This window comes from Taeniopygia guttata, chromosome 2, assembly GCF_048771995.1.
Source record: "Taeniopygia guttata chromosome 2, bTaeGut7.mat, whole genome shotgun sequence".
In the NCBI taxonomy this organism is placed as follows: Eukaryota; Metazoa; Chordata; class Aves; order Passeriformes; family Estrildidae; genus Taeniopygia; species Taeniopygia guttata.
This window is the reverse complement of record NC_133026.1, coordinates 68,204,612-68,225,009: the sequence shown is the minus strand read 5'-3', so window position 1 is coordinate 68,225,009 and position 20,398 is coordinate 68,204,612. Positions and strand designations below refer to the sequence as shown.

Sequence of the window (20,398 nt, the reverse complement as noted above, 5' to 3'; positions counted from 1 at the left end):
TTTGTGACTTGGCAGTTAGCAGCGTGGTCAGAGCCCTGGTTTGTGTGATGTGTTGTGTGTCTCAACCTTTGCAGAGCATGCCTCCATCGCAGGTGCACTGTGCTGGCTGTGCTGTGCCTGCAGGAAGCAGGGCCAGCACCATGCCTGAGGAGAAGATTGTAAGTTTTGTACCAGTTTCTGTCTCGAGGCCTGGTGGTGGGCTTGAGGCACTCACACTACTCCAGCAGGAAAAAGAAGTTGTGAGTTGGAAATAACCACTTATGACTGATTGTAGGTTATGGTTGTAACAGTTGCTTGCCTGGCTTGCAAATGCATTCTGTCATTGGAACTAACTCTACTGGAGTTTGGTGTTCTGTTTTTGTTTTGTTTTGGGTTTTAATGTTTATATGTAATTTGTCTTGTGGGATGGGGGGAGAGGGGAGGATGTAGTATGTATTTACAGAGCACAAAAGGTCAAGAAAAGGATGGGTTAGAGAGCAATGCTGTTGTCACTCTAATATACCTTGTATGTTACCTAGATTTTGTGACTGTACCCCAGAGTAAATGGAATGATCCCATTTGGTGTAAGTAACTGTGCATTTAGGTGTGGGTACACTCTAAAAGCTTGTAATTGCCTGACATGGAAGTAATATGACTAAGATTGCCGCTCTTAATTAACCTGCAGCCTGTCTTCATCATAATTCAGGTGGAAATTGAGGTGGAGGGCTTTTGTTTTAATCTTCACTTGCTAAATCCTTTTCTCACTGCTGCTTCAACAAAAGGTGTATCATCATTTCTGCTGTATGATGGTTTTGGGTTTGGGGCTGTGGAACACGGCTGCAAATACTTGCTTTAATCAGAGCTTTAGATTTAAAATTCAGAACCTTCAAATTATTTCCTGTAAGTCCTATGGGACAGTTTTCCACAAAATCCTAGTGATGGGTTCTTCTGTTCAACAGTTATCTTCATTCCTACCATATAGCCAAACCATTAAAAAACCTGTTCTGGATTTCTAATGCTGTTTTGTAAGTTGCTAGACCAAAGTATCCTGAGTGTTCTGGTGTATATATTTGAAGCTTGGCTGCTGGGTTTGGGTGGCAGCTGTTTTATTCTTGATCATGTTAATTTTCCGTAAGGTAACTGATGTGCTGACTCGCACTGAGTCACTGATACAAATAATAGAAGGTATTTGGAAGAAAAAATCTAGTTGAAAAAACATCCCTTGGAAAATAAATTGTTACAAAACTTTCCATAGCAACCTGAGGGCAGTTTTAATCCCTTGAGTGAAAACAAAGTCCCACCCCGTGCATGCCCTGAATTAACCCAGGCATTTGCCTGTGCTACTTTCCACAGATACACAAAAGCTTTCAGAGCTAGGAAAGGGCAACATCCTGCCACCAGGCTTTGCCAGCTAGAAGGGATGAGATTCACTGAACACTGTAAACCTGCTGTAGCCAAAAGAACCATAGAAAGAGGTGTTCTTTCAGTTCTCAGCTGCTTGACTCGTACTGACTTCTCCCTTGTATCAACACAGCTTTTTGTTTGGTTGCATAGGAAGTCAGATCAAAGGAACTGATCCACCCAGGTAATGGCTTGACTACCATGGGTTTTTTCCTTTGGATCTAGTCCTCTGTCTGATGACTTTTTAGACCCTTGAGGGTCCTGGGGAGACAAGGCAAGAAGTAGCAGCTGCTAGTGGGTTTACACGGCTACTTTTTGTGGCCCAGAGCCTAGGGTGTTGTGTTTAGCAAGTGATGTTTCTGGGGGTTTTATTGCTTTAGGAAAGAAATCTTTGTAGGAAGTAGGCTTTTCAGTCTACCCCATTTTTCAGAGCTGCAGTGAGTCCTATATTTTAACTAAGCTGAAGTATTCCAATATTCAAAACACATCTGCCAAAGGAAGGGGGAAGAAAAAGCAGATAACAAAAAATATTTTTTATTCAGTTGGCCTGAAATAGAGCATTCAACCTGAAATTTCAGAGAGTACTTACACATGCTTGATATTGCAGCTATATCAAAACAGCATGATATAGGGGCATGTTCTATATAATATAGGAATGTTGTGACTTATGTTAACGTCAGATTAAATGTTTTCATATTAAGTGTATTTAAATACTGCCAGCAATTAACATGTTTAAGGGAGGGTTTGCTAAGAGGAAACCCTTCTAGCGGGCAATAAAAATTGAGGCACCTGTGATGCAACCACTAGATAATATTACTGATTTTTAATTAGTAAAATGGGAACTTACTTGTTGAGGTTACTTGAGAGGTGGAGTTTAGGGATTTGAAAATGCAGATGCAAAGCAGATGTAGGGAAGCTGCTCTGTGCACCTGCTTATTTTGCTTCTTTACTGCTAGAACTTAATGATTAGTCTTGTCCATTAGTTCTTGCTGTCGTGGTCTTTCTGTTACCAGTTCTTAAATCTGCTTTTCATTATAGTCATTCTGTTACATCCTGGGGAAGTTGCTGAAGTTTCTTGACCAGTTTTTCAAAGATTTTATCTTTATTTATACCAATAGCCTGAGCTGTACAAGGCACCTTCTTTCTTTTTTTTTCCCATGAAGTTTGAAAAACTCTGAAATTGCTTTGTCTCTGGAATTTCCCAGTCAGGAAACTTAAGATGAGCTCTGTAAGGAAATATGTCTTGTCTCCACCAAGGGCATCTTTTGTTTGTCACAAGGTGATGTCTCTTCACCTATCGCAGCATTTTTCACAGCCCATGTTCTAGTTAGAAAACTGGTTCTCTGTAGCTTAGCTTTTATACTTATGATGACAGATAAGCCTGAAATGGCACATGAATGACACTGTGATTACTTGTTTGGCCTTTCCTAATCACTCACTAATGTCTGTATGTCTGTAGAGCCATTTCTTAGTTACAACCTGTTATCCAGTCTGATTCTGAACAGGGAAACCACCAAGGTGGGGTTCTTTCAGTCAAATGAGGAATCTTGCAAGTTTCAAAGGAGACATAAAGAACTCTCATAAAAATACCTCTTGGTCTCAAGGGGACATTTAGCTAGTATTGACTAGAAATGCTTCCTTCATTAAATATTTATTAGTTTGGAGTTCATATATAATCTTCATATACAAACTTTAAAAAATGTATTTGATAAACTCTTAGTATTTAATGTTTAAAAACACTCCCTAACTATAAGGTTCTGCATAGAACAAAACTTAGTTTTGCAAAAGTAAAATTGGTAAAAGGGAAGCAGTAAGCAGAATGATTGAGAAAACATCCCTCAGAGATGAGCAACTGGTATCCTGCAATATGCAAAAAACATGTTTTGCTTACGGCTTTAGTGCTTGGAAGGATATTCATAGTCTCAATAAAGGAAGTGTTATTTTTTTTCTTTACTTCCAAAGGTAATGTGGATTTCAGATGTAAGTAGATTTTCAACAGTATAAATAATACTCAGTAGTCTTACATGACATTTTATAACACTATTGCTCCTCTTCAGAGAAATAAATAATTGCATATTAAAGCCTTCATGTAGATTCTGTATGAGAAATAACTCTGAAAGAGTGCTATGAAAATTAGAAAGCAAAGGATACCAAGACTTTACTTGAGCAAATATTAATAATCTGAAATGTGGTTGGATTTGTCAGATATACTTAGACAAATAGAAATGTCCTGTTCAGATATTGATAGCTAATGTTATTGAAAATATTGGATAATCTTAAAAGGCTATCCTGCGTGGGTAATACTGAATTATATTTCCTATGAGTTTGCTATGAGTTTGAACATGGTAAGAATGGACATGAGACCTGGTTACAGATAAGGGCTGTCTGACAAATGAGGAGAGGCTGTCCAGTCACAGGGGCATCTTATCAATATATAAAAACACCTGATGGGCCAAGGCAGAGTCTTTTCAGCAGTGTCCAGTGATAGAACATGAGGCAAATCAAAACACATGAGATTCCATCTGACCACAATATAGAATAAGAATACACAGTTTTTCTGCTGTGAGGGGGGTCAAACACTGGGATGAGTTGTGTAGAAAGGTTGTAGAGATCTCAAAACCCACCCAATTGGACACTGTCTTGGACAACCTGATCTGGCTGACCCAGCTTGAGCAGAGGGAGATTGGGCTAATTGACCTCAAGAGGTGCCTTCCAATCTAAACAATTCTGTGATTATTCTGACATGGGCAAACTGAGGAAATCTTATACAAAGTTATTTTGAGCAGTCTTGGCTATTTTGAAGTGAGGAAGCATTTTCAAGACGATGTTTAAACTGATGTGTTGGTACTTTCTGGTCATCTGGTGAACTGTTCTGCTTTTCCTTTTACATTGATGAATCACAGCAGGTGTCTGAAAGCGTCCGGGTACTTCAGACATCAGAAATTCTGATCTGCCTTGATCAGAATTTGAAATCTGTGATGCAGATAAAGGAACTGAGGAATAATGGGGGCTACAGTTTCTTTAAAGGACTTCAGCAGTTTTCATTTTTCCTAAAATACAATTATTTCTAATAGACATTTCCTGTAAACTAACAATATTTACTATATATGTGTGAGTATACATATACCTATGTTTATAACTGCACATATATGTGTAAATTAAGACATAGATGTATATAAAAAAAGGAAGTACTTAAAAAGGCATCCATGTGGAGTCCTGCCTGCAGTATTTTATCTTGGAGGAGCAGCCCTACCATGTTGCCAGAGTCCTTCTCAGATTCATCTTTACAGACTGAAATTCTCAGCTTCAGATGGACTCTGTGAAAGCCACATCTGTGGTCTGGTCAGGGTGGATCCCCACACATCACCAAGGGGAAATTCAGGGAGGCACCTCCAAATTCTGTTAGGCAGATTAGTGTCACCTATTTCCCTCCAAACACATACAAGTCTGCATAGAAATGCTTCCTTGAAGATTTGCTGTAATATTTGATCTTTTTGCTTGTATATTCAAACATCCTGGACGTGTTCACCTGTGATAGCCAGGGGTAAGAAAAATTATTTAGCCTTGCTGATATCAGGTTAATAGAAAATCCCACTGTGCAAGGTTTTTAATCATCCCAAAGTTTTTAATAACCTGTATTGCAGCAGGGACTTTTTAAGGCCTTTACCCTTCATATTTATGTTTATCTTGTTAGATAGTGAATTAACGCTATAAAATACCTTCAGTATGTTTAATTAGTCTAAATCATGGGGAAAAAAGTTTGTGTATTAAAATATGTAACTTTCTAATAACTTTCAATATAAAATATTGGTTTATATTTTCTGAACTCTTTAGAATTTATTTTCTAAAAATTGAATAGCTCAGTGTAGATAGGATACATTCCCAGCAGCTGCTCTTGTCAATGGTGTCTTCTATTCTTCAGAATAAAGAATATTAAAGGTATATATTTCTCTATGCTCAGAAAGGATCAAGGATGGTTAGTTTATTTTGGAAACCTCACTGTCACAGGTTCCTAATCCTAATTCCTCTTCTCATTTGCAGGACTCTGAGGAGGAAGACAATGAGTTGGAGGCCATTAATAAGAAACTGATAAGTCCACAAAGTTTTCAAAATTTCCGGCCTTACGTACCGGAGGAGTTTGCTGACTTCAGTATTTACAATGCTAGCCTGGAGAACAGGGAGTGGTTTTCCTCTAAATCAGACTTCATGAGCTCACGTGTTCTTGAGAAAGAGGTGTCCCGCAGCCCCACCACTAGCAGCATCACTAGTGGCTACTTTTCTCACAGTGCCTCTAATGCCACCCTGTCTGACATGCTTGTTCCCTGTAGTGATAGCACAGACCAGCTAGCCAGTCACTCCAAGGAGCTGGACTCTAGTGATCCCTTGGGATCATCCCTTGCACATGATTTAAAATCTTCTTTGAACAAGGAATGTCAAGAATCAGAAAAGGAGTTAGCAAGAGAGAAGTTACCTGTGGTACCACTGAAAGGAAACAGTGCCTTAACAGAGCAAGTACCACTGTCATTCAGTGCCACTGACAGAGACTCTCAGCAGTTACCCAGAGCTGGATCCCTCTCAGCTCTAAGTTCCTTGGATTGCAAAAACACCATTGAATTTTCAGCATGCGAGGTGACAGCTGAGCACACGACGGACGTTCTGGAAGATCACTCCTTTACTGAATTCATGGGTGTTGAAGATGGGAAGGACTTTGACCATTCAGCAGCTCCACAGTCGTGTTCCCTTCTGTCCTCTAATGGAGCGAGTGCCTCGGAGTCACCCCGAGGCCCTGGCAAGGGTCAGAGCCCATGCACAGGCCAGCAGAGCTCTGCAGCAGCAGCAGGTGACAGCTGGCTTGCGGATGCTGTGGAAAGCCCTTTTTGTTCTGGACTGGTGAAAGACCCTTCAGACCCTGAGACTTATCCCGATGCTTCCATGGACGACTTTATTATGAAGGACCACTTGGATGGTTCTGATTGTGAAGAAGGTGCTTCTGCCGATCAAGCCCACACCTTGCCAAGCTGGGTGGCCGTGGGCGAGCAAGTCTGTGTTGGAAGTAATAAGATGGGCACAGTGAGATACGTTGGAACGGTGGATTTTTCAGCTGGAATCTGGGTTGGAGTTGAGCTCAATGTTCAGCTGGGTAAGACTAAATGTGTTCTGGGTTATCTATGCAACTAGTATGACCAATTTTTAAAGTCATAGTACAAACATTACTTCCAGTTCAGTCCTGGGAAGTACCTCCAGTTTCAGGAAGCTTGGTATCTGATACACCCAAATCACGGCTTTCTGGTTATAGAGATGCTCTGATCCATTTTTAATTGTCTAAAAGCTCTGCTTTTGCATGTTGTGGTAGTTCCCTGTTGGTACCTATCTGTTTTTACAGATCAGAGAAACAAGCAAAGCTTAAAATTGGCAGATATTTTTTTAATAGAAGTGCACACATTCATGAACAGTACTAGCAGTGTGCATCACTTGTCAGGTTTGCTCTCAGTGACTTTTAGAGATTTATTGTTTTCCACCAGGGAAAGATGAATTCCAGAACACAGGTTTTCTGTTACTTCATTTCAGAGGGGTAAGAAGAAGTCAGTGCTCTGCAAGTGTTAAGAAACTTTTATAGAAATGTTTCAGGTAATTTTAAAATGTTTTTAGTAGTTTAACAGGTAATATCACTTATGCCCAAAGTTTGTCTCCAGCTAAATTTTAAGCTTTGCAAGCAATTGGTTTTGAGGACAGTTTATTTTGCAAAATCAACACATGCTTGGCTTTTCAAACTGTTAGTTAACAAAGCAATATTTTAGAAAATCATCGTTTTGGTCACATTTTAAGCCTTCCTTTCCAAGTTTTGTTCTCCCTAGTGTATGGTGAGCATCTGGCTCTGTCACTCAGCAGGAACAATCTTGACTGTTTGACAGATAACCAAAGCTATTCACACTTCAGCACCTCAATTGTATGTGTTAATGGCAGCACCAGCATTTAATCCTGTGCATTTCTTTCCATTGAAGGGAAGCACGATGGAATTGTGAAAGGCAGAGAGTACTTCCACTGCAAACCACGACACGGTGTTTTTGTTCGTCCTGGGCGCCTCAGCAAGGCACCAGCTCCCGCAAGGAGATTGAGTAGCACTTCCCGGTCTCAGGCACCTTCCAGTTCAGAGAAACGGAAGAGTTCTGCGCTTCAAGGCTCATCAGCCACTCCCAAGACAGGAGGAGACGTCCTCTGCCATTCAGGAGATGCAGCGGCTTCTGCTTTTTCTAGGAAACAGGAAAACAGAAAATCTTGGATTAACTAAACCACAGTATTTTTGCACTTACTACACGCGTCACTGTGTAGAAAACTTTATGGATTTTTGAAGCTATTGTACATTTTAACCTGTCCATATGGAATGTGTATTCTCTAGAGTCCTTGACTTAATTCTCTAATTTTTTATAAATAATATATATATTATATATATATGAATGTGTATCTATAGTTTGTCTGCCAGTAGGCAGATATGGCTGCACACTAAAACACAGTTAAAGCTGATTGTAGATAACTGAGGTACTGGACTATTTGTTACACAACAACTTGGGAGATATATTTTAAACAACAAAAGATATTTTATTGAGGAAAAACCAGGATGTGAATCCATATTTGGAAAAAAGACCCAACCGCTGTTCTGAATTACCAAAGAACTTGTTTTAGACTGACATATTTGCTGTTTATATCTTTCTATTGTAAATGTTTTAACTGGTAACTTGGTGCCATATTCCTTTCAGTCACTGGGCACCATGCAGCCTTCCGTGTTTAAGCACACTGAAATATCCAACTGCTTCATATGTTTTGTCTTCCTTGAGGCCTGCCACTGTGCTGACTTGGCATTGGAATGACTGACGATGCCTGAAGCTATGAGTCTGGCATTTCACATGTTAGCAAAAGCCAGCTGGGCAGTTTGACTGCAGAAACAGTATTACTCCAAGGGTGTGAGAGGACAACATTCTGGGTTTTTTAGGGGGTTTTAGTTTTTTTGGGTGCGGCGTGGGGAGAAATGGGAAATAAAGAAGCAGTAAATGGATCATGACTGCAAACTTTGCACTTGTTACTTGCTGGTTTATTACCAAGATGAAATAGAACCCGCTAAAGTAATTTTAATCTGTAAAGTTTATTTTAATAATGGGAATGATGGAGGGATTTATGTCTGGTGCTCATGAATTCCTAAGAAGGTTGTTCCACATGTAGATACTGTAGATGCCTGTACAAGTGTTCTGGATATTTGTAAAGCAACATGGTAAAAAATGAGTGAAGTGAATGGCCTGCTGTTATCTTTTCTTTGTTCCTGAGCAGGTGAATGATTGAGATACCTGGGACCTTACTGAAAAGCTGCTGTTCTTTGATTGTTGTGTACAATAAGCGGACTCTCGTATTTTACTATTTACTGTAAAGAACTGTAATTTATATATTGCCATACTGTATTTAATTGGTGCAGACCTGTTGTGTGTTAGAATACAGACTGTTTACTTGGGATTTAAAAAAAATGTTTTACTTGTGTTCGGTACAATTAGGCTTAATGCTCAAAGAGGGAGCTGTTTCTAGCTGGTGCTGCTCGGATGCAAAGGACTTGGTAAAAATGCTGAAGGCTAGTGATGTTGGAGTGGAAGTCTAGAGGGTATGAACCTCTCTTACCACTGAGCCTCAGAGGAGAATAGCAGCCCCTTTGAATACACATTCCTCACCTTCTGCTTTCCCTGTCCCTCCCAGGAGAGGGAGCAGAGGTGGAGAACTCCTGCCAGAGAACAGAATCCTGTTGGTCAAGGGGAAATGGGACAAGTTCTTGGAAGACAGATAAGAGAGGATCATTACTAAATATATAAAGGCCCCAGCTGCTGGCAGCTGGGAGGGCAATGTGCTTGAGGAGGCAGTGAAAGGAGGAGCTGTGAAGTTCAGTGCACTTGCCATGGCTTTTGTCCCTTCTAAGACAGGATTCTAAAGTGTTAATTGATTTTGAAATGTGTATCTTTGCAGAACAGTTCATGCTTCTGCTGTCCACCTTGAGTTGCTCTCACTGCATTAATGACACTGCTGCTGAAGGAAAACTACTGTAATAGAAAAAGATTTTATGCAGAATTATTTTATCGGGCACAGATGATTGTGGAATACTGCCAGGTATCAATGGCAAACATGCCAGTGTCTTGAAGTTAAGTTTAGATGTCACTTTAATATTTTTATAAACATTTTAGGAAATCTACTTACACATTGGCATTAAAATATTTTTCCAGGACCAGTACAAACAATTTGGAAAATCAATGTGGCCATTTTCTTACAGCACACACTCAGTAGTTACACCAGGTTAGCATCAGCCAGCATCATCTGGACTCTTCATTGTTTCAGGCTGCTGAGAATACAGAATGCATGATTGATTGCTTCGGAAACAATGGGATAATTGTGCTCTTGGAGTAGGCATTCTGTATATGCCAAAGAGACCAAAGCAAGCCAGCCTTGTGTCCTTCTGTACCCATTTCACAAAAACTATGCCATCGTGAGTTCTGTTTTTATTAAAAGACCTGTACTTTTGCAAACCTTGCACGTGAACATGCCCTGACCTGGGTTGATGTAAAGTTAGAAGGAGCACAGTAACAGGTGCAACAATGTGATAAGAAGATGAAAGCTCTTTGGTTGATGTGCTCCTCAAAATTCTAGTACATTAACAGAATCATTTTTTTCTTGTTAGCAATGTTGGACTAGGATTCTGCTGTTTTGAACTTTGGATTCAAAGTGGTAGAAAATTGTGGTGATAGTGCAACTGCAAATTGCTTTTTTTTTTTAAGATTAAGTAGCAGCTAAAATACACTGCCTAATAAGCACAGTGTAGCTTATTAGACAGTCTGTACAGTGTACAATCTGTAGCAAGATGTCAATTATAAAAAAACAGAACACCAATCATGATAATGAATAACGTTATGCACAGCCAATCCCTCATTCAACAAACCTTCCATCCTGTTTGTTTTCCCAATCTGCACAGAATTAATGGATTTTGACATCAGGGTCGTTAGAATGGTAAGTAAGATCACGCTGGCTTTCAGCTTGTTTTCTGAGTTTATGACGCGCTGTTTTTCCGAGCACGCTTACTTTCATGGAGACACGGAGGGCTCGGGGAGCAGCTGTGACAGCCCACCAAGCACCAGCACAAGCTTTTAGTCAGCAGCGCTCGCTGTGTCAGCATTCCCCCGCCAAAGGCTTCCCTCCAGTTTGCAGCTGGAGGCAGAGTACGAAGCGCTGGTACTCTGTAAACAATACCGAGTGCCCTGGAGCAGTGTAACAGGGGGACGTCGGCTGCCAGCCCCTGGGAGCAGCCTCTGGCTGTTCCCTCCCCTGCGCTCGGGTGAACTCGCTCAGGTAACTCGTCCTGTGCCAGCGGGAGTGGGAAACGGGAGCTGCCCCCGGGGCTGGACAGGCTGCTGGCAGACTTGAAAGAGCTTGGGGCTTGCCTTTCAGCCTTTCCTCTCTTTGGGTACACGTTTTGGGGGCCTCTTCATCTGCTTAGCTGGTCATTTACGGAATCCAAAGGGAGGGGGGGAAATGTGGCAAAACCTCTGGCTGAAAAGGACCGCAATGATTAAGGTTGTTGGGGAAGGGTGGGGAGGAGGCGGCTGGATGAGAGCAGGCGCTGCCTTCTTTATGCACCAAAACATGCTAAAACCAGTTTTTATTAAAAAAAAAAAAAAAAAAAAAAAGTGTGCTGTCCAAGTGCAGCGGAGTTTTCATGCGTGAACTGCGAACGGCCACGGGCGGAATGACGCTGGAAAGCCATCCAGCTTCCCTGACCTATTTGCGTCTCATTCCAGCTGATACGCTCCGGCAAGGCGCAGGGACAGCGCAACGCCGGGAAGCGACGCGCGGGTCCTTCCAGTGCATCCATCCACCATCCCTGCCACCTTGACGCCGCGGCCTTTCCCCCAGGAGTGCGGGGCGGGACGTGCCGGGCCGCAGGCTCGGCCGGAGCCGCCGCCGCCGCCCGGGGCGAGGCGCAGCGGGCGGGTCGTGTACCCGCTCCGCGGGGCTGCGTGAGGCGGGCGGAGCCCCGAGCTGAGGGCCCGGCGGTCCCGCCTCCCCTCGCGGAGGCCCCGCCCGGCCGCGCTGCCCCTTCGCCCTTCTGCGGGCCGGCAGAGGCCCGTAGGCTCGCAGCCCCCGTGGCTCCGTCCCTCGCCTTTCCCCCTTTCTCTTAACATGCCGGCAGGTCCTGGGAGCCGCCTCGGGTTAGCAGCGCGGTTCGGAAGCGTCGCGTAAGTTGAATGTCGGCCGAAAGCCCTGCTTTGGAGCGGGGCTGATGTGCCCCGTTCTGAACAAAAGCGGTGACCCCGGCCCCAGTGTCTGGGCTTGGGGATGATTCCGTGTTCTGCAGGTGCAGGAGGAATTCCGTGTTCGCAGCTGGTTCTCTAAGGAGAGCCCCGCACGGGGAGCTGACAGAAATGCGCACCCTGCCTGGGCCGCTGACGTTTGATTTATTTCTCTCCAGGTGAAACACTTCCGAGGAATCCCGATGTGTCTGTTTCAATCTGCCGCTAGAAGGCTGCTTCCCCAAGTGCGTTGTGGACTTAAGGCCTCGTCTTCAAAGAACCAGAAGTTTGGCTTGGAAATGGCCCGTCCTAGTTCAAGTAAGGCGTGTATTTGTTTGCTTTAGCACCCCGGACAGCTTTTTAAGGTGGATTTGAAGTGCTAGAAGGTGTTGTGTGCTAGATGAAATCCATGGCTTAATTAAAAATGTTTAAAACAGTTGAAGTTACTTTATTTGTCTCCCAGAATAGTAAAATTACCTTTCTACGACTGTATTCTGTATAGTTCCATAAATTCTTGCAGTCATCATGATTACAACATAAACACCTTTTTAATGTTTATAATTTATGCACATAAGTATGCAGTGGTTAATTGCATTTCCCTTTTGTAATGCTAATGAGTAATAAAACTAATTCCTCATTTCTTTGTACAAGAATGAGCCTTGAGTATTTGTAACAGTTCAGGAGCTGGGTAACCCCGGGAGCCCTGTTCAGGCTAGAAGTTAAGGCTGACCTCTTTTCACTTGTTTGGGGGTATTTTGGTTTTGTTTTTCAATTTGACAGTGTGCCTTAACTTGAAAACTGCACACGGGTACAATAGCTACTCCCTAATGTCAGGTGGCCAAGGCAAACTTGCTTTTTCTGCTGCCTTGAGCATCAGAATTTGGCTGCTGCCACACACCTGGCTGGGAGGGCTTTTGGCCTGAGCTTTACACATCAAGGGCTTGTGAGGTTTGGTTTGCAGCAGCAGGTGGGGCATCAGAATAGCAGTGTTCTCTGCCCTGTCCAGGGGCTCTGTGCTGTGGGTCTTTGGGACCTCTCCAATGGCTCTTTCTCCCTACAGGAACTTACCTGCCTTTGGGTGGGCTTTTGTTTGTGTAGGGGGCAGGGGGTAGTTTTGGTTTCTATTTGAAAGACCACCATTGTGAGGATTAGGGTTGTGGTGAGCAGCTCAAAGCTGGAAGCTGCCCACTCATGGGACACCATAGGGAATCCATACTGAGGTCACTGTTGTTAAGCACCTTCATGAATGATCTGGACAATAGATTGGAGTGTATCCTGGGCAAGTTTCCATATAATATGAAGCTGGGAGGAGTGACTGGTACTCCAGAGGGTCCTGCCCCTGGGAAGAAATAGACCCAGGACAGGCTTATGTAACCAGCTGGGCAGGAATGTCCCTGGGGATCTGGTGGGCACCATGTTGGCCTTAAGCCAGTGATGAGCCCTTGTGGCAATGAAGGCTCCAGGGCAATGCATAAAAACACTCCATGGTGTTTTTCTGCTGTGAGGGTGGTCAAACAATGGATTGAATTGTGCAGGAAGGTTATGGAGTCTCTGTCCGTGTCCATACCAAAAGCCACCCCACAGAACACTGTCCAGAGCAGTCTGCTCTGGCTGACCCTGCTTAAGCAGAGGGGGTTGAACAAGACAATCTCCAGAGGTCCATTCCCACCTCAGCCATTTTGTGATTCTAACCTGTGTTGCTTTAAAATTAATATCTGAGGTAAACTGCAAAAGATATTTTTTTTGTCTGTCTGCAGATAACCTGTTCCTGTTTAATCTTGTCTTGACTCACATAAAAAGGCAAAGGAAATTTTCAGTCTTTTTCCCAAATTACCATGCAGAGGAAAATGGTGGGAATAACACATTAAAAAATATAAAATACAGTTGCAAATCTAGAAAACAGAAAAAAATGCCTCAAAAGAAAGCACATTTTCCCAAATTACCTTAATTTTGAAGGCGATACTTCATGGAGAAAAAAACCAAACAAAAACAACAAAACAAATGTATTTTTTTTTCATCTCAAGATATTAGTAACAATTAGGAAGCAAACTCTTCCTGGGTGGTGGTGCCAACAGTTGTTATTGGGGTAGCATTTAATGTGGGGTTTTAATTAAAGACTCTGCCTTTCCAGTATTGACTATAATAATGTTTAGCACATGCTGCCCTACTGAGCCTGCTCAGACAACTTTTGGAATCTCCAGGAACTGCCCTTTAAATTACTACATAGAGAAGCTCAGGAATCAATTGGTGTTCCAAAATTAAAGTCATAGGAGGTGTGTATGGAAGTGTGAGTGTGGCCTCTTAGATGAGAGTGTGAGCGCCTGAACAGCTCCTTGTTTTCCCGTTTCCCTGCCCTGGCACAGACATGGCTGATTTCCGAGAGGTGTTTGCCAAAGCCAAGCACATCGCCATCATCACCGGAGCCGGGGTCAGTGCCGAGAGTGGCGTCCCCACCTTCAGAGGGGCTGGAGGCTTCTGGAGAAAGTGGCAAGCCCAGGTAGGTACTGGTGGCCCATGCCTGCACGGCCACCTCTGTGTCCATCACACAGGTGAGCATGGAGCGTTAGGAACAGGTGGAGGAAGAGGGTGGAAGTTCTCCCATCCAGTGCAGCAGGGACAGAGCTCTCCCTACAGCTGCCTCTGCAGCTCTTTTCTCTGCCCTTGGGGATCTGCTTCTGTCCTTCAGTTTATCAGCAGCTTGGGAAAAACAACATTCTAGCAGGCAGCTCTGGGTCTTTAAACCATCCTTGTTTTCCTGCAGTTCAGCTCATTGCTCATCTTTGGACACCCTCACTGTTTTCCTACTGTGTGGGGCCTTTCCTGTTTTAAACTCTTTAGCAGTTAAAACAAACCAAAATACCAAAGGAAGAACTGACGATGGAGACTGGTTGTTTTCTTTTAATCTTGGTGTCTCAGAACACCCTTCAAAAATGCTTTAGGACTTGCTTTATTTTGGGGCAGGTTCTTTAATTCTCCCACAGGCTGTCTCTCTTGCTGGAATGATCTTGCCAGTGCTGAGAGCCACAGGGGTGGGAGAGGAGGTGGGAGCAGGCACTGGGACTACAGCTGAAGGCACCAACAATGTGAGTTCTGTGGGGGTTTCATGACTCTCATCCTGCTGGTGCTGCAGGTGTTTCAGCAGCTGTTCTGCTGTCAGTACTTGCTACCCCAAATGCTGCAATCACACCTGCTTTCTTTGTGGTTTTTAATTACAGCATTCCTGAAAGATCCTGATGTAGCTAAAAAAGTGTCAGAGACATGAATTTTTGAAACTGGTTTGAATCTAAAGATGAATTTTTTGCTTTCAAGTGACCATAAACTCAAATAAAGCATGTGTGTGTTTAAATGTTTGGTCCTGCTGCATCAGAAACTTGCATTTAGTTTCTGTGTCAGCAGAATTGTGCGCTGAATTGCTGGATTGAGCTGCACCTCGTTTTTGAGAAAGAGAAGGCAAAATTAAAGTTAGTGTGAAAAGCAGGCTCAATTTTACTTGCATACAGAAAACAAGATGTTAGACTTTGGTTTTGACAATGGATGTAATTTGGCTTGTGTTAAATTAAAGCAGAAAAGAAATTCCTAGCAAAGGAAATATATTTACATGATGCTGTGTTTTGTGGCTGCTGTAGAAAAGAGAGTTTTGGGTGTGCATTGGAGTATCTCATCTTGCTTTGTGCTAAGCTCCTAATAGTTTGGTAGGTCAGCACAGAGTATGGTTGGAGTGTAGTGTAAACCCACATACCACACTATTTCTGTAAGTTATTTGCTCTTTTGGTCTGACACTTTAACGTGTCACCCTTGTAAGAGCTGTGGAACAATATTCTTATCAACTGCACGTGGTTATAGGTAATCTGCTTTTGATGCCCTTGTGATGCAGGCAGCAGTATAAATGGCAGAAATCCAGCAGGCTTCATCTGGGGAAGGGATTCTTCTTTCATTGTAGGACGACTGTTATGCCTTTTGCAGGAGCTGGCTACTCCAGGGGCTTTTGCACGAAACCCTTCCCGTGTGTGGGAATTCTACCACTACCGGCGGGAAGTGATGCTGAGCAAACATCCCAATCCAGCCCACATTGCCATTGCAGAGTGTGAGAAGCGTCTCAGTAAGCAAGGAAGGAGCGTTGTAGTCATCACTCAGAATATTGATGAGCTGCACAGGAAGGCAGGCACCAAGCAGCTCTTAGAAATCCATGGTAAGAGTTGGCTCACGTCTGCCACAGGCCAGGAAACCTGGGGTGGGGAGTGGGAAGGAGGGAAAGGGGGAAAATACAGAGAGAAAAGAATTTTGTCTTAAAATTACAATAACTTGCATAAAGTTATTTGCAGTAACACCCTGTTCTCTTTTAGAAGTTGTTTCAGGTACTTCATAGCGTCTCTTTATTCCCCACCTTTAGGATCACAGAATCTCATCTTTCTGTTTTTAATGTATTCTGACAGTACACAGGAACTGGTTCTCCCTTTTCGCTTGCACAGTTTTCCACAGATCCGCTTGAATTCATGTGGCTGTCACACCTGGGTGATTTCACTTAGAAAAGGGGAAAAGAATCCCCAGGAATTCCACTGTGTGGTAGTGGTGATGTCAGACTGCCACCAATAAAGGGTGTATTGGAAGCCTGGCCTCACCAGCCCTGGTGTTTTCCCTCTGTCCTGTCCTCACTTGTGCAGTCCTTGGCTACAGGAGGACAAAGGGACTGGAAACAATTGAGATTCCCTTACCTGTCTTTCCTGCAGCCAGTGGCCCTCTCCTTCTCTTCCCTGTAGTCAGTGGCGTTCCTTACTCCCACAAAGTGCCAGAGGAGCACATGCAGATGCAGCACCTGGGCATCAGTGGGGGTTTGGGATCTGAGGAAATGTACAGGTATGGAGAGAAAGAGGGTCTGGAAGCCCTTCTCCATCCTTGGAGGTGACTCCACTAATTTCTCCACTCCTCAGGCCCTGCCACAGCGTGGAAGTCTCCCAGGACAAAGATCAATCCTGGTCCTCCAGCACTGTGATGCTTTTTAACTCAAGTATCACTAAAGGTGTAAATGGGGTTTCCCACCACCACTTCCATGCTTTGGGCGCAGGAAACCTGAAACCTGCACAAGCTGTTTCGCAGTTGTGGACCCAATGATGAAGCCTTGGCAACAGTTTAATTTTGGTTATTTGTATTCCTTACAAAATGGACACAGTTTTTAGCTCTTGGCTATATTGCCTATCTTGATGGCACGTTAGTAATGCTACAGAAGTTTTGGGAGATGAGTTTCGCATCAAACAAAAAGGTGTTGACCAGCATATTTTGTTTTAAGAAATTGTTTCTGATGTAAGAGGAAAACCAATAAACAGAAATCATCTCCCTCAGTGATATTTTAAATTATGATTTTCCTGCAAAATATGTTATGGGACTGTGTATTACTCATGTCCTGAGGCAGAACAAGGCGACATAGTGGAACTTTGCTGTTGCATTCCTGTTTTAAGCTACCCACAAGGTGCAGCCTTCAAGGTCTGTAAATAAAACCTGCCCAGGTTAAACACAACCACTTGCCTGCACAGCCACACCTCAGAGCTTCATCCCTGATGTTTCCTCTTTGTGTGTTCCAGGTAGTTTATTTAAAACTCGGTGCACCAGCTGTGGAAACGTGGCTGCGAATTACAAAAGCCCGATCTGCCCCGCATTGGCTGGGAAGGGGTAATCCATTCTTTCTTTCCCCATTAAAAAAGGAAGTGAGCAGGGGGATGGGCCAGGCATATACACAAAGAATTTTTAGGACTTTTTTCCCTTTACATTTTACCAGACCTTTAGATAGTTACACAAATAATTGTTGTGCCTTTGGCAGTCTTGGCCAGCTTATTACATTTGCTCAGCTCCAGGATAATTCTGGACAAATTCCTGCTTGCCTTGTGTATGGTATTTTAGGATTGTAGTAGGTGTTAAAGTTGGCTGAAGTTGTAGATTCTTTGACTGGAGGGTGTGCTTTAGAGAATATGAAGGCTTTTAGAGAATGTTAAATTTTTTATTAATACGTAAAATACCTTTTGTACAGCTGGACATGTACTTGCATTTTGTAACTACAGGGCTCCAGATCCTGACACAGAAGATGCTGCAATTCCAGTTGAAGACCTTCCTCAGTATGTATGGACCACTTTGTTGGGCTGTTAACTCTTCATGCTTTGTGTATCTCAAAGCTTCATGTTACTGTTCATGTTGTTTTGGAAGGACATTCCACAAAGGAGACAAAAAACTCTGGAACTCTGTCCCAGGAAACTGAGTCTAAAGTTACTGGGGCATCAGACAAGGACTGTGTAGAAGTTACCATGGTGCTAAAGGCATCGCATGTTTGTGTACTTGCGCACCAAGATGAAACGTGTCCAAATTCCTGGGGTTTGTAAGTGAAGTACTAGGAGAATTGCAGCAAGAGAATGAGTGCTACAGCATAAATGTTTTGTTACTTTGCAGGTGCCACCCACTGTTAGTTTGGGATACGGTGCTGGGGTCCCCTCACAGCCACAATGCTTTTTTACGCTGCCTGAAGCTTTCCCTTAGCTAGTTGCAGATGGAAAAAACCACATTTTTTTATCCAATTTCTAAGGAAAAAGAGGCTAACATGATGCTTCTGTCTTTTGGTTGATTTTCTCATTAAACCCCTGTCAGCCAGTTTGTTAAAGGGGGCTGAGTTTTAACTTTCATGCATTTCAGGAGCTGAGTAAGGGGAAGACACAATTAAGTATCTGCACTGATACTTAATTGTGTTTAGTAACCCCTTCCTTGGGATCATGTAGCACATGTGTACTTCCAGCACACGTGTAGCATGGAATGAGCTGCCTTCTGTCCAGCACATGGTAGAGGAGGGTGCAGGGAGGGCTGTGAAGGACCTGCCCAGGCGAGAATGAGAACTGCTTTGGCGCTCTGCAGCCTGACACTGTCCCGTTGTGGTGTCTGAGCAGGTGTGAGGAGGACGGCTGCAATGGGCTCCTGCGGCCCCACGTTGTGTGGTTTGGTGAAGCCCTGGATCCCGGCGTGCTCACGGCGGTGGAGAAGGAGCTGGATATTTGTGACCTCTGCTTGGTCGTGAGTGGCCCTTTCCTTACCTGTCCTCTGAACCGGCAGGGAGACCACACTAAGGACATGGCTGTGCTTCCCTGAGGGAACTAAAAGCCTCAAAATGACTCTCTGGTGTCCAGTGCAAAGCATTAAAAGACCTTTCAGTTTGAAAATGTACACAGACTACTCAGAAGTCAAGAGGTACACAGGGGTTAGAGATTAGACAATGTTGTTTGGCTGTTGAATTTCACACCCCCTCTGCTCTGCCCTGGTGAGACCCCACCTGGAATACTGTGGACAGTTCCCCAGCATAAGGACTTGGAACCGTTAGAGCAAATCCAGAGGAGAGCCACAAAGTTGATAAGGGTACTGCCCAGAGAAGCTGTGGGTGCCCCATCCCTGGAAGTGTTCAAGGCCAGGTTGGATGGAGCTCTAAGCAACCTGCGCTAGTAGAAAGTGTCCCTGCCCATGGCAGATGAGTTGGAACAAGATGATCCTTAAGGTCTTTTCCAATCCAAGCCATTTTATTGTTCTAATTTCTCAAAAAGTAAAAAATACAATTACTTTGATGCTCAGTTTGAAAAAGAAGTAAGTTATAATGTGCTGCTTTTTTGCAAGGTGGTTTACATGCCGTGTAGGTTCCAGATCCCTAATCAAAACACTTGCTTAGACTGTTGTCTTCCATTTACAGGATGATCTCAAGTAACAGAAGGAACGTTTTGTTGGGTTTTTATTTTTCCTTGAAGACAAAGTGTGCCATTTTGTTTCTGGGATTTTTTTTTTCCATCTACAGTTATAAATGGGTTTCTTTGAGCTGCATCAGAGAATCAATTCCTGATTGCTATGCTAAGTTAAATACTACATCTGCAGTGACACTCATCAGATACTGATTTGGTTTCATTTCTGTAGGGATCTCCCAGGCTTCAGTATTGTATTCACTGTGTATTCAGGGCACATGCAGTTGTGAGAAGGGCCCTCACCCCGGGGCTGGGTTGCTTTGTTCTGTGTGAGTGCTGTCCTGCTGCGCCTGTGACTTCTATCCCGTTGCTCGCAGGTCGGGACCTCATCCGTGGTGTATCCTGCAGCCATGTTCGCCCCGCAGGTCTCGGCCAGAGGAGTCCCAGTCGCGGAGTTCAACATGGAACCCACTCCTGCCACCAACAGGTTCAGGTAACGCTGCTCAGGGCGCAGCTTCAGTCCCGCCTTCCTGCCCTGCTTTGGTCCAGCGCTGCGTTTAGACAAGTACGGGCTAGTTTCCCCCCCAGCGCTTACCAAATAGTAAGTTTCTGTTAATAAGGAAGAAAAGAGGATTCTTCTTCCATGGTGGAATTGTCACTGAAGAGACAAACCGTATTGTTTAAAGGGCGGGGCTGAAGTCTGTCCCTACGCCCCACAAGGCCTAGACCCCTCTCCCAACCTCCTCCTCCTCTTTCCTCCCTCTCTCCCGTCCCTCTGCCAGGTAAAGCAGCGGGATGCCCTAAACCTGCCGCTTTCTTCCAGGTTCCACTTCCCGGGCCCCTGCGGGACCACGCTGCCACCGGCGCTGGCGCGACACGAGACGGAGATCATCTCCTGAGCCCTGGGATCCCCTCCTGAGCCCTGGGATCGCCGGCGGGGCGCAGCGCGGGGCGGGCGGGCCGGAGCAGGGCAATAAAGGCGCGTCGGCGGGGCCACCCCGGTGTGCTGTGTCT

At 44.0% G+C, this 20,398-nt stretch overlaps 2 protein-coding genes and 1 long non-coding RNA gene across 9 annotated transcripts in view; 2 read left to right on the top strand and 1 right to left on the bottom strand.

Annotated features, from left to right (window-relative positions):
- Positions 1–8,828, top strand: part of KIF13A (kinesin family member 13A) — a 101,911-nt gene extending 93,083 nt beyond the window's left edge. For 2 of the 4 annotated variants that reach the window (XM_030265548.4, XM_030265547.4), the window contains 2 exons: positions 5,422–6,520; positions 7,383–8,828. In XM_030265548.4, coding sequence (XP_030121408.4) covers positions 5,422–6,520; positions 7,383–7,669 — 1,386 coding nt within the window. In that variant the 3' untranslated portion in view covers positions 7,670–8,828. Of the gene's footprint in view, positions 1–74; positions 240–518; positions 564–5,421; positions 6,521–7,382 lie in introns of those variants that run through there. The other 2 variants (XM_030265549.4, XM_072924171.1) reach the window with 2 other exon arrangements.
- Positions 7,508–11,348, bottom strand: LOC140682331 (uncharacterized). 2 transcript variants are annotated; one of them, XR_012053925.1, is made up of 2 exons: positions 11,179–11,348; positions 7,508–7,631 (listed from the first exon to the last, which is right to left on the bottom strand). It is a non-coding gene; the product is annotated as an uncharacterized lncRNA (long non-coding RNA). The 2 variants fall into 2 exon arrangements; XR_012053926.1 differs by lacking the exon at positions 11,179–11,348 and adding an exon at positions 10,343–10,480.
- Positions 10,490–20,380, top strand: SIRT5 (sirtuin 5). 3 transcript variants are annotated; one of them, XM_072924174.1, is made up of 9 exons: positions 10,490–10,749; positions 11,870–12,008; positions 14,054–14,187; positions 15,654–15,879; positions 17,267–17,354; positions 17,741–17,794; positions 18,611–18,734; positions 19,762–19,877; positions 20,208–20,380. In XM_072924174.1, the coding sequence occupies exons 2-9, from the start codon at positions 11,894–11,896 to the stop codon at positions 20,281–20,283; spliced, it is 933 nt and encodes a 310-aa protein (XP_072780275.1). In that variant the 5' UTR covers positions 10,490–10,749; positions 11,870–11,893; the 3' UTR covers positions 20,284–20,380. The 3 variants fall into 3 exon arrangements, with proteins under 3 accessions (XP_072780275.1, XP_072780276.1, XP_002188339.6); XM_072924175.1 differs by lacking the exon at positions 10,490–10,749 and adding an exon at positions 11,424–11,526; XM_002188303.6 differs by lacking the exon at positions 10,490–10,749 and adding an exon at positions 11,428–11,636.
- The last annotated feature ends 18 nt before the right edge of the window (positions 20,381–20,398 follow it).

Excerpts from the sequence above, each read along its gene's own strand:
- SIRT5 (XM_072924174.1), top strand. The coding sequence starts at position 11,894 with ATGTGTCTGTTTCAATCTGCCGCTAGAAGGCTGCTTCCCCAAGTGCGT. Across the intron at positions 15,880-17,266 it reads GCAGCTCTTAGAAATCCATG|GTAGTTTATTTAAAACTCGG; the intron begins GTAAGAGTTGGC and ends TGTGTGTTCCAG. Across the intron at positions 18,735-19,761 it reads TTTGTGACCTCTGCTTGGTC|GTCGGGACCTCATCCGTGGT; the intron begins GTGAGTGGCCCT and ends CGTTGCTCGCAG.